The sequence below is a fragment of the Lolium rigidum genome, chromosome 7 (genome assembly GCF_022539505.1).
Source record: "Lolium rigidum isolate FL_2022 chromosome 7, APGP_CSIRO_Lrig_0.1, whole genome shotgun sequence".
Taxonomy (NCBI): Eukaryota; Viridiplantae; Streptophyta; class Magnoliopsida; order Poales; family Poaceae; genus Lolium; species Lolium rigidum.
The window spans coordinates 163597964-163611082 of record NC_061514.1 but is presented as its reverse complement, the minus strand read 5'-3'; the positions used below and the strand labels follow the sequence as shown (position 1 = coordinate 163611082).

The following is a 13119-nucleotide window of genomic DNA, read 5'->3' as shown; positions in this document are numbered from 1 at the left end:
CTGGAGGGGGCGACGGGAGGAGAGCGTTTTTCGTCGCAAGGGGCCCACCTTGTCATTAATTTTCACACTGAGAGTCCCTTTTGTGACTGCTTCCTTGATCCAAAGAATCCATCTCACTGAAACCTTTTTGCTTGTAGCAGTCAATCAGAAAGTTTCAATTCACTTTGTCATAAGCTTTTTCAAAATCAATTTTCAGCACAACTCCCAGTTTCTTCTTATTTCGTGCTTACCATTTATGTTTCGTGCTTACCGTTTATGTTTCGTGCTTTCCCTGTTTCTTCTTGTTTCGTGCTTACCGTTTATGTTTCGTGTTTACCGTTTATGTTTCGTGCTTTGAGTTATGGTGTATCAATAGCTGTTAACTCCTGAATTTGCTTTCGTCCTATTGCCCGATGTTCAGCAGGTTTTTCAATTTGCAGGAGGTCAATGCTCGTATGTTGTCCCGATCGAGAAAACAATCATCCCAGAAATATAATTGCAAGCATATTGTTGACAGCATAACTACCATTTTGCTAATTTACATCTAATCGATATTAATTTTTGCAACTCTCACACGGTCACACCTCTCAAGACTCTAAACCCAAGCTGAAGAAAAACGAACATCATCAGAATAAAAGAAACGCACAAGTGACTAGTCTGTATTTCTCTCTACTTTCTATGGAAGTCCGTTGGTAATAGCAGCACTAACGACGGTCAGCCCTCCATCTCAACGACGATCTTGCCAGTGGGGTGGCCATCGATGCTGGTCTGCCATGCCTTGCTTGCCTCGCTCAGCGGGAACCTCGAGTCGATCACCGTCTTCAGCTTGCCCTCCTCCAGCAACCCGACCAAGAACTCCAGGTCTGCCTTGTTGAGCCGCAGAAAGAGGGGCACAACGCGCTTCTTCGCGAATGTGACCTTGTGCAGGCCAGAGGCGAGGATTGCAGATAAGTTGGGGGTTAAGTCGATCACTCTCCCGCGGCTGCTCAGCAATGGCCTGAACGTCGACCAGCTGACGCCGACGGTGCAGTGAACCACGCCATCGTACTTCTTGCCGGAGGGGCTCTGCAGGCTAGCACCCTCTGGGGTCTTGTAGTCCATCACCTCGTCTGCACCCAAGCTCCTCACAAGATCCATGTTCCCGGCCCCGCAGGTGGCCGTGACGTGGAGGTTCGCCAGCTTCGCAAGCTGCACAGCGTACAGGCCAACGCCACCAGAGGCGGCAGTGATCAACACGTTCAAAGGCTTGCCGGTGCCATCAAACTTGGCACCAATGGACCTCAATGACTTGAGCGCACTGCCAGCAGCAATGGGAATGCCAGCACCCTCAGCCGCAGATACCGCAGATGGCCTTTTGACAGTCATGTTTGCGGGTGCTACAACGTACTCAGCTAGTCCACCTCCATTCTGTAACAGCCAAGATAATGTTTGCATGGATGAGCTTACTGTAAAATAAATCCGAAAGACTCTGACATCAGCTTCTTGTGTGAAGATGACAAACATAGAAAGATGTTGCCAGGAACGAAGTTCACTTACAAGAGAGTTCAACATGGCAACAACTTGATCTCCTGCTGCGAGATCTTTCACTCCAGGACCAACATCAACAACTTCTCCTGCGACGTCGGTCACTGCAGGAAAAAGGAGAAGTAGAGATGAAGCTGTTAGCAAGTTGTTTCATGAATCTAGTAACAAGCACGGCGAGAGATATTTTTATCCCACATTGTTGGCGGCGTGATCTACGGATTGGTCCTTCAGCAAAACCTATGGCGTGCTTTGATAGCCTTTTGAGCTTTGTATCGGCTTTTTAAAAATCTTTTTGTTGGATATTTGCAGCTGTGTGTATACTAACTACGCAGAGTCCGGGTGTAAGCTCTAATGAATTGTATCATCGTGATACAATCTTTCGAGTAATAGAACGCCCTTTACCGAAAAAAGTAACAAGTACATATTCTGGATATCAGGTAAGAGACACCGTGGATATGCCAAAAGTTCTTCCGGCACATGAGCTCCTGTGATCCCTTTATATATTAAAAAATATCAAAAATCATATTTATAAGGTTCAATTTTTTTGAAAACAATTCTGGACTATGTCAATGATATATGCAACAAGCATGCCAAATGACAATGCAAAATTCTTTTTATTATGGGCTACACGAAAATGACAAAATCCGATATTTTTCTTGGAGATTTGAAAATGTGATACTAAGATTCACACTTTTGTCATTTTTGTGTAGCTTAAAATATACATTATTTCCAATTGACAGTTTGCAAGTTTGTGGTATACTTCACTAGCTACATCCTGATTCTTTTTTAGAAGGTTTTGGATACAATTTTTTTGAAAGGGATCACTAGGGTCCATGTGTACCAAAACTCCACTCGTAAATATGTGGAAGGAAAGCTAATATTTATGGCCATTCTATGTTGGATGGCATGGTTGGGAACAGCCGTACAATGAGAAAGAAAATTATGTGCTCTAAACTTATCTCGATACTGAAAATATATGCTCATGTGAACCATTTTACTACGAGAAGGAATTTATGTGCTCTAAACTTAGAGCATCAGTATTGCCAGTTGGAACATAGGAGAAATTTGTTCAGATACCGACCAGCAAAACATTATTAAGACGAACCAAATAACATACTCGTATCCACGATCTGCCAATTAGACATGACGTAGAATAGCTAACATAGGAGAAGCACAACTGAATACAGACACAATCAGGTAATGTTCTATCGGTGCAATTTTGCTCTCTATATAGTAAACCGCAAACAAAATATATGATTGACACAAAACAGGTAACATTCACACAGTGACAATATGTATCAAGACAGTTACCTGGGATAAAAGGCAATCTACGAGGTAGCAGAGGCCTCATGTCCCCTTTCTGTATCTTCCAGTCAACTGGATTGACGGTTGCTGCTTGCAGTTTCAACAGTACCTCATTCTTCTTTGCTGAAGGAACGGGAACTTCCACATGCTGCATTAGAGAGATTTCAAAATTAGAAGTTTAATATAGGTTTGTAATAGATACAGGTTCGTTTTCTTGAAAGTGGACATCTTGATGTTTACAGTTTTTCTTTTCATAAAACAAACTCCATAGTTGACATATTTCTCTCCAAGCAAAAAGAGGGAAATCTTGTTAAGTGGCAAACGGCGTCAGCAACCCGACTGTGTCGCAAAAGGAAAAGGAATGCCGGATCAACCAATTCACTGGCAAGTCAGCACTCACATACCTGACTTTGCATCTTAATATGATTAGGATTTAGGAGTGCTGACCCGGGAGTCAGGACACAGAAACTATCTCCAGTATGTTTTTCCAAGCATCTAACACCAGGCATGTGCCAACTATTTTAACTAATTTACAGTTGACTCATATGTCAATACTTACATGATGACACGATTGAATTCATCATCTGAATGTTATTAGGATAGGAGTGTTGACTGTGGAGTTGGAACACAAAAAGTATCTCCAGTGCCTTTTCAAGCATCTAACACCAGGAGTGTGGCAATTATTTAACATTTTTTAAAGGGTTCTACTTCTACTTAACTAATTTCACCGGGAACCCGTCCTCCACTTGGAAGGCCTTCTCCTATGGACTCGAACTGTTGAAAAAGGGCCTACTGTGGCTCGTAGAGAACGGTTAAAGCATTCGGATTTGGCGGGATAGCTGGCTGCCCAGAATTTCGAACGGTAAGGTTCTCACCCAAAGAATATCTTCGTATAAATTGAGTGTCTGAATTGTTTGATGATCAAGGAAGATGGCGGAACAGTTGATCCGTGATACCTTCTTTCTGATTGATGCCGATGCTATCCTCAATATTAAATCATGAAGGCAGGGTCATTTTTTTCTTTTTCGAAATAGAGGTTTGTACCGGCCTCTGCATCAAAATGATGCACACAACATTTATTTATTAATTATTCACTAAAACCTTACAAGAAAACACATTGAACAACCGGAAGCAACCTTCTTAGCGATAAGAGTCGCAACACCTAAGAGCATCTCTAGCCGAACTCCTATATTTTAGAGTAAAAGCCTCCATATCCCTTAACTTACTATATTTGTTCCTCTAAACTTTAGTCGTTTCTAGCAAATCCCCTAAACTTAACTCCACAAAACTTATAATTGGCTCATACATTGCCGCGACGACGATGGTGCCCATCTCTCTCGCTAGCCAAATTTCTCTCTGCCTATCTTCTATATCACCCGGAATATCTCTCTCTATCTTCTACAAGCAGCAGAGCTCCATCAGCTCGTTTTCGTGAATTTCTCTCTGTCTATGTTGTAAATTATACAAACAGCAGAGCTATCTTCTACAAACAGCAGAGCAAAATTTTCTCTCTGCCTATGTTGTACTACCTCCGTTTCAAGTAATAAGGCGCACGCATATTTCAAGACGAACTTTGACCATAAAAGTTGAGCAATAAAATTTTAATTTTATTATATGTAATTAGCACCGTTGAATTCGTACTGAAAAGCACTTTCTAATGATGCTAATTTCATACAAACAATTTTTATATATTTAAAGTATTTTTTGATCAAACAAAAAACACGTAAAAAGAGAACGCCTTATTCCTTGAAATGGAGGTAGTACTAATTATTATGCACGGCAACCAAGACACGACAAATCAATATGGGACACGGCAATTTCTTATGAGAAACCAAACAGAGCACGGCAATTTCTTATGAGAAGCGGAACAGAGCACGTCACCGGACCTGCAGACCTCCATCTGCTCGTCCGCTCTCGCCGCCTTCACAATGTCCTTCGGACGGCCGACTCCCTCGCCCAGCATCAACACCAGCCCTGCAAGTGCAACCAACCGAGCGCCCCCAAAAAATGAGAACAACATCAGCCCCGCTGGGACCGGAATCGGGAGCTAGCACCACGGCCGCCTCCTCTACCTCTGCTCCTACGCCCTCGTCCTCGAGTCTACACCGCACGCCCGCACCTTGCCTTCCAATCGAGACCGGAATCGGCCGGCCCCGACGCCGCCGTCACCGAGGCGAGGCTCCTTATGGAGGCGAGCGGACGGCACCTCGACCCGCAGGATTTTGCGGGCTACCAAGGCCAAGCGCGCGCCCACGCCACGGACTCACAGTACGGCGCTCATATGTACGCGCACACACTCACCCCTATGAACGCACGCACGCACACCCTACCCCTACGAGCACCTTCAAGATACTGCATCGAAGAACTGATCCGACGGATCTTGAGATTGACGAAGTCAGCACAGACGCCTCGCTGTCGACGGGAACGTCGCCTCCCACTGAAGAATATTCCGCCTTTATACGGTGCTCGAATGCGCTCGAGAGCACGAAATCGAGCACCGCAACCTCTGTCGGCGAGAACTCGAGATTTTCCGCGCGGATTCAAGATTTTTCGGCGAGCAACTGGGCGGTCGGCGGCGGGGGCAAGGTCTCCCGGCGAGGGAGGGCCGAGGGAGGCCGGGAAAGGCAGTGGCGGCGCGATAGGTGGTCGCCGGAGTGAACGACCGCGGAAATAGTGTCACACCCCGCCCCCTTGCCGGTATGATTGCCGACGTGAGGCACGATCGACGCCTGAATTCCGGGAACAGAGAGAGATCAGAGAGAGAGATAGCGAGGAGAGTTGGTTCTGTTCCTTTTCTTCGGACTTCTTCCATGCCCTTATCGCTCGTCGTGCTCTCTTTTGTAGACACAGAGACCAAGTCCACAATCTGTCCTGTAGGCCCATAGCCCATATATTCCTGGCCCAAACATGTCCATGGGCGGGTGTTACACTACCGGCCCCAGGAAACATTGCTTGTCCCCAAGCAATGGCATGCTCATATTGCCTCCTCCAGTCCACACCAGCAGATAGCCATTCACAGTCTTGATTCACCATTTCAAAGCAGGGCCTTATGTCATGAACACCAGGATCCCAAGGCCGAAGAAGAATTGCGCAAACCTCGGCAAAGTGCAGTCTACCCTTTACCAGCAGATCTGGCCATAGTCTTGTGCAATTCAGATTCTCTTTTGTGATATGCTCGCCAAGGATGGTCCAATAAAATGCAGTCTGCACTTCCCGGCATAGTGTACCAACAAGCATCTCCATTAATTGACCACAGCTCCAAGTGGATGTTCCATGGTATGCATATGTACGCATGTAAACCAAGGCTGTAGAAAACGTGGTGGAACACCATAGCTGCTGGCTATGCAAAATGATCCAATTGAGACGGTTGCAGGTTGAGTATGGCCGGTGTGCAAGCTGCATGTCAGATCGGCTATAAGCCTTCTTTTGAAAATGGCAGACTGAAGCTGTGTATTCATTGCACGCATACGCAGGTCTATCCCTTTCTGGACATTCAAGCTGCTCAGCGAAAGAAAAATAACTGGCAGTGACCCATGCTATGATCCATATTCTTGGGGCCCAATCAGACTTGCGCCTCCAAATACGTTCCTGAATAACTAGAGTTGCAGCTTGTGAAACAAAAGGCCAAAGTTTGGTGACATACTTGTTCATCCATTTCATCTGCTCAAACTGTTGGAAGGACATCCACTTGGGGAAATTGTCGTCGTAAAGCTTGTTCAGGTCGTCCATGCCGAAAGACCCAAGGACCTTGTCATCCGCAGACTTGACGACGTGCTTGCTGCTACGCAGCTGCATCATGCGACTCCACTGTAATGGCTCCCGTTCACATAGCAAGGTTGGAGTTGTATCTTCTCCAGCATTGGTTGGTTGCCAGGCTAAATCTTGTAATAGAAGCTCATGTTTTCCTTGATCCCATGGTAAGCGCATTATAGCAATAATTTTTTCATGTTGTTGCATCTCCCTTAACAATAGTTGTTGTAGCATGCCTTCTGCTAGTGGCAGTAGAGGGAATACCACTGCAACTCCACCTAGTCCATTCTCCCAGGGTATTTGCCTGCCAATCTCTATGGACAGTGAGGAGCTACCGACATGAGTGAGCACTTGGTCGGCAATCTTGTCATCCCGCACCACATACACGAGAAGCAATTTACCCATTGCATCAGAAGCATCCAAACCAAGCTCTTGAAATAGGGACAAACCTCCAATATGTGTCATCACCTCAACGGACATGTCGGTGTTGTCTTGAGTGTTTGCACCCAAATCATCCCGCGGCCAGGAGAGAACAAGGGTTGAACAAGATGTGTATCCAGAATTGTATATTACCGGCTCCAGCTTAGCATAACTGTGAGAACACCAATTTCCTGTAATTGAATTCAGAAGCTGCCTTAGAGTACTTACCAACTTACCAATGTCAGACTTTGCATGCATAGAAATCTTTATAATTCCAGGGTCCCATTGCACAAAAAGTTCCACGGCAAGAAGTACTGATTTGCTGTCCTCCCAAACAGCTGAATCTCTTAGCAGCTTGTGCATGAAGTAACCAGTGGTATATCCAGTAACTTTTTTTGCTATTCAGCACCAAGCATGGAAACCGTGAATCTCCAGGATCCCATTGCACAAAAAGTTCCACGGCAAGAAGTACTGATTTGCTGTCCTCCCAAACAGCTGAATCTCTTAGCAGCTTGTGCATGAAGTAACCAGTGGTATATCCAGTAATTTTTTTGCTATTCAGCACCAAGCATGGAAACCGTGAATCTCCAGGATCCCAAGGGCTACTTAACATGTCCATCTCCTCCGTTGGCCACAATCTTGTATAGTTCAACACTACATCGGAGTAGCCAGTCAGCTCTAACCTTGTATGTCCAAAGCTGTGAATGTACTGCTTAATATTGACACCTTGCACCTTCTCCAGTTTGACTATCATTGTGCCAAAAGGATCACGTGGAACCCACACTCCATGATTGGAGTCCACCTGACCTTGAAGATCTTGATTAGTTCCTGTACCCAGCTCCAGGAACAGAGAGGAGCTACCTATATGAGTGAGCACGCTGTCGACAACCCCCTCATCGCACACCACCTCCTTGAGAGGCATTTTCTCAAGCATTTCACCAAGAGCATCCACACATAGCTCTAGAAACAGGGACACACCTCCAATGTTGGTGAGCACGTCGGAGATGCCTACTCTATCGGTGTCGACATCCCGGGTGCGCGCACCATGATCTTCGCTCGGCCAGGGTAGAACATGGGCCGAACAGCCTGTAGAGGTGTCTATGCCAGCCTCACCCATGCTTTGCAACATGTTGTTCCCGACACCAATGGAGGTCGTAGCCGGCAGACGTGCCGTGCCACTAGTTGGGAACGCAACCGCAACATGGTTCCAGCAGACATAGACGAGGCGAGCCAGGTGTTGAACACTTGGTGGGCGTGGCAGCAGCGGAGAGGAGTCCTCCCGACGAGCACCAGCACCCGCAAACCGAGTCGCCGAGAAGAGCGACGCCGACGAAGGCTTAGTCTTCTGCTGCTCCGGTCCCCGACCTTGCGGAAAAGTCGGTGTGGTGGTGGCGGTGAGCGCGAGCGCCGCCGTCGTCTTCTTCAAATCCACCAGCATATTTTCCTGCCTCGAGGCTATACGATGCAACGTCACGGTGAGCTTCGCCAAACTCTCATGGATGGCGCTCAATGTCGCCTCCGTCGTTGTCGTCGTCACCTCCATCTCTTCGGCAGGACCAGATCTGATGCGAAATTTTGTGGGGATTTTTTTTTTTTGGGGGATTTTTGTGGAGAGAAATTTGTGGAAGGAAACCTTGCTCTAGATACCAAATTGTCACACCCCGCCCCCTTGCCGGTATGATTGCCGACGTGAGGCACGATCGACGCCTGAATTCCGGGAACAGAGAGAGATCAGAGAGAGAGATAGCGAGGAGAGTTGGTTCTGTTCCTTTTCTTCAGACTTCTTCCATGCCCTTACTGCTCGTCGTGCTCTCTTTTGTAGACACAGAGACCAAGTCCACAATCTGTCCTGTAGGCCCATAGCCCATATATTCCTGGCCCAAACATGTCCATGGGCGGGTGTTACAAATAGGCGGCGCAGTGGCGAAGGTTTGAACGCGAGGCGGAATATTCTTGTTTAGCGGTGGTCGCGACCGAGTAATAAAATAAAAATAGGAGAGGAGGAGGCCAAAAAGTGTCTTTGACACACAGCTGGGCATGGGCAGCCCGGCTCTGCGCCAGGCTGAGTCGGGCTTGCATTTCGGACCTGATTCGGGCTTGATTTTTGAGCCTAAAAGTCGGGCCGTGCCGGGCTTCGGCTTGATATTTTAGGTTCGGGTTTTTTCGGGTTTGGTCCGAACCCGGCTCAGCTCGAGTTTGCTCAGGTGTACTTTGACCCACGAAAAAAATAGCGCGCTATTTCACGCTAATAGCGTATTTACGAGTTGAACGCTACGCTATGCATTCTAGGCACGCTATGACACTACACGCGCTAAAAGCACGCTATTTCACGCTATTTAGCGCTATTCGCTATTTCGTATAGCACGCTATTTTGCAGAGTAGTTTTTTATTAGCTCATTCCATATTTTAACCCACTTGTGTATTTTAAATCCCTAATTCAGGCAACCCTAGACTAAGAAACTTAGATCGCGCACTCCCCAACTCCTTGTCACCTGCTCTGCCCGGCAGGCGAAGGCGTGACGGCGCAGCTCCGCCCCCTTCTCCTCTGTCAATCGGTGGTAAGCGGCCACGCCAAGCTTCACCTTCACGCCTTCACCCCGTGCCTCCGTTCCCCTCCTTCAATCCTTCTAGTTCAGGACAATGTGAATGTGAACTATGGTTTGTGATTTTGAGACTATGTCATATCAAGTTGTGGACTATGTGAACTCTCTCTGGTTGATGTTTGGGTGCAAAATATCATATCCGAGATTTTATAGCTGCATGGTCTATATCTATTATTATATATATGCTGAAATCCTGAATTTTCATATTTTTTGTTAAATGCTATTTTGAAAAATAGCACGCTATAGGGTCTATAGAGTTTTTCTGAAGCCCACGCTATTTGTGTTAGCGCGCTATTTTTTCATTGACTTTGACACAAGTGTTCCCTCTAATTTTAGATTTTTATTTTTTTTTAAAATCTCACACTTCCATATCTCTAAAAATTATGGTGTTAAACATATAGATAGATATGTTATATGTATAGTAGGAGTGTATGAAAAAAATCCCGTTAAAAAATATGTTGTATTTTGGAAAATATAAAGAAGACAAATTTGTAACATTAAATTGTAGTATAATAATATTAAAATAGTATACCTTTTTATCAGAAATTTGTTTATTTTGTATCTCTCAAAATTTAAAGTATTTTTTACCGAGATTTTTTTGCGTAGACTTCTTCTATATATATCTATCTACATAGTTAACACCATAATTTTTGAAGAAATAGAAGTGTGATGTTTTAAAAAAAATTAAAATCTGAAAGTGGAGGGAGCACTGGTGGCCATGTGCTCCAAATCCCTATCCAGGAGGAGGCCGGAAATTCAATTCGGGTTTCGGCCATATATATACTCCTTGTACCAAAAATTTATATTTTGAAATATTGATTTCTTTTTTGACAAAAATTCTACGTGTACATCTTCGGTTCATCAAGTTTTACAAGAAACCAATATTTATGTGGTCTATGTAAAAACGAGAGAATTTATCTTTTAAAAAGTCTTATTTTATCATTTTTTTTTCTGTTTTACACACGCTATACGACAAGTTGATTTTTCGTTAAACGATTTTATGAGTGCGTAGCACGTGAACATGTACATGTGAGTTTTTTTGTTTTATTTTTTCTTAAATTTTCAAAATATGTGTAACATGCATTTTATGCTCCCATGTACTAAAACACCACTCTTGAGAGGAGGCCGAGTTCTATATTTTTTTTTTGCTCCGATAAGAGCATCTATATTACATACCCCATCCGGTCTAATCATATAACGCGGATGTCATATCTATTCTGTCGAATCAGGCGGCACCACAAAACCGAGTTTTGTTGTTTATGTAATAATATCTCAGCCTATACATGAAATAAAACTAAATATATAGAAATATAAATAATATTTATTGTTGGTCCGACATCACATAGTACAACAATATCCAAATTACAAAATTATTCAAATCAAATAATTAAACAAATAAATGAATGGTCCAATGAGGGAAAACATAGTTTCACATTAATTGAGAGTTAAATGAGGAAAAAAATAACTAGTGGCCAAGTAGTTGCTAGTGATGCTTGACAAGATCTTATCGCAGGTGCAAATGCTTGTCGCTCCCCTCAATCAGCTTGTATGTCTCGAGAAATGGTTTGATCCGATTAGAATTTCTAGTGGGGTTAACACGATTGGAAACATTGTTAAATTTAAAGGGTTTAGGGTGAAATATGAAGCGCATATCAGATCCAGCAACCGGGGAACGAATGGCGGCGGGTATGCTTCGCCGTGGCACGGTGGGGCCGGAGTGTGCGCGATCTAGGACTGGAGGCGGAGGCAGCGCGAGGCTTCTGCACATAACCAAGCTGAATGTTCAGGTGCGGGTGAATTTCGCCGCTATGGGGAAAACACAAAATTCCAGCCGCGTATCTGAGTATATCCATCACATCGAGCCGCGATGAGGGTTTGCTGGAAAAAAATCTAGGGCCAGACTTTGTTGCCGCATCTATGTGGGTCATTTTTAGACCCGGTACCGCAAACTAGCCGTTCTTATCTGGGTTTGGCCCGGATGGGGTATCTGTTAGAGAGCCAAACCGCAAACATGTATGTGGTTAACTGCATCAAGTTTTTTCTTTGCAAAAAGTGTCGTGACGGAACAAATCCTGCATCCTCGAATACTAAAAAATAATATACCCGGAATATTCGATCATCTTCTTCCTCCGACAAACGCAGATCGGGAAGCACCCGACGGAGCTCGTGCCCCCACCCTTTCCGCCCACCGCCGCGCGCATGTGCGTGCCTGACCGCCTGCTGCTAGCTTGTCGGTTGCTTGTTCCGCGCTAGCGTGCGTGCTAGCTAGTTGGCCGCCCCGGCTTCTCCCCAAGCTCCATCCAACTAGCTCCGTCTCACATGGACATCGCCGTAATCGGCCGAAATAGGTTAGAATCAACCACGTTTGTCATCGAAATCAACTAGAATAGGTCGATTTGGTCGGAGTACGACCTAGATTTGGCCAGACTACATGTAGCGTGGCGGAATTTCGTCGAAGTAGTACCGCTCGGCGAGCGTTTACCAAAGTTTTGGTACACCAAATCTTTGCCGTTCACCTTAAAATTTTGGCACAAATCCATGTATAGAGTACGAGAGGATTCTTTTGGGGTTTGCGGCAAAAATATTTACCGTGTCGGACCGTTATACGGGATCTATTTGGGATCTGTCTTTTTGGGCAAACCCTGAATTTTTACGTTTTTGGTTGTTTTGTGGTACTAAAGATACTTTAAGCGTTATAGCAATTCGGCAAGGTATACATTGGAGCAGCAAAACATAATCTTTTGCTCCACTAATGCTTGTTAGGGTTCAGCTAGAGATGTTTGAAGGAAGTGACCATGATCAGGGCCATATACCTTCACACATCTATATACATCATCTAAGATTGGGACACCTGTCCAATAAACACTGAACTCGTGCTGTATGCACACTACCCGCAATCTGCCGCGAACCCATCTCTACAACAGAGATCAAAGCATTAGCCTTGTCATGCGGGCCATGGATGCCGCCAAGGCGCCAGAGCTCCAAATCTTGAGAAAGGATTCGTGCGAGCTGACTACAATCTCCGCCGAGCGGGTGTGCCGAAGAAACGATTAATACTGAAACACTTACAAACCAATTAGCCACTGAGCTGGCTAATTTACGCACCAGCTAACCAGCTATACCATCCACAGCCCTAAACATACGAATGTCGCCGGTCAAAGTACCAAGCAAACTGGTCCGCTCCCCGCTCTACCGTACATAACTGCTGGCTGCGGGATGCGTATTTTACCTTGAGGCCGGCGGCGCCTTCGCCGCAGGTGTCGTACTGCAGAGCCCGCATCTTGGCCGGCGGCGTCGTTCCGGTGGTCACCATGGAGAAAGCTTCAGAGTATCGAGGACGGATGTGCGTGTCTTTTGCTGATGCTCCGGCTTGGTTGGCTTTCTAATTCTCGAGGTACACGAACCTTATATATATACAAAAAGAAAAAGAGGCACTGGCGCCCCTTCATCCGCGGTGGTTGCGACGTATTTATCGACTGCGGGTGCGGATGTGAGCTCGTTTGGTGAGGAAAGTGAAAGCTTAGCGTCTCCACCAATG

The 13119-nt window shown here is 45.4% G+C and overlaps 1 protein-coding gene across 1 annotated transcript; it reads right to left on the bottom strand.

Annotated features, from left to right (window-relative positions):
• Positions 1 to 466: 466 nt before the first annotated feature.
• On the bottom strand, positions 467 to 12963 carry LOC124678844 (chloroplast envelope quinone oxidoreductase homolog). The gene is made up of 4 exons (XM_047214691.1): positions 12811 to 12963; positions 2815 to 2956; positions 1516 to 1607; positions 467 to 1386 (listed from the first exon to the last, which is right to left on the bottom strand). The coding sequence occupies exons 1-4, from the start codon at positions 12892 to 12894 to the stop codon at positions 694 to 696; spliced, it is 1011 nt and encodes a 336-aa protein (XP_047070647.1). The 5' UTR covers positions 12895 to 12963; the 3' UTR covers positions 467 to 693.
• Between the last annotated feature and the right edge of the window lie 156 nt (positions 12964 to 13119).

Excerpts from the sequence above, each read along its gene's own strand:
- LOC124678844 (XM_047214691.1), bottom strand. The coding sequence starts at position 12,894 with ATGGTGACCACCGGAACGACGCCGCCGGCCAAGATGCGGGCTCTGCAG. Across the intron at positions 1,608-2,814 it reads TAGATTGCCTTTTATCCCAG|TGACCGACGTCGCAGGAGAA; the intron begins GTAACTGTCTTG and ends TTTTTCCTGCAG. Across the intron at positions 1,387-1,515 it reads TTGCCATGTTGAACTCTCTT|AATGGAGGTGGACTAGCTGA; the intron begins GTAAGTGAACTT and ends TGGCTGTTACAG.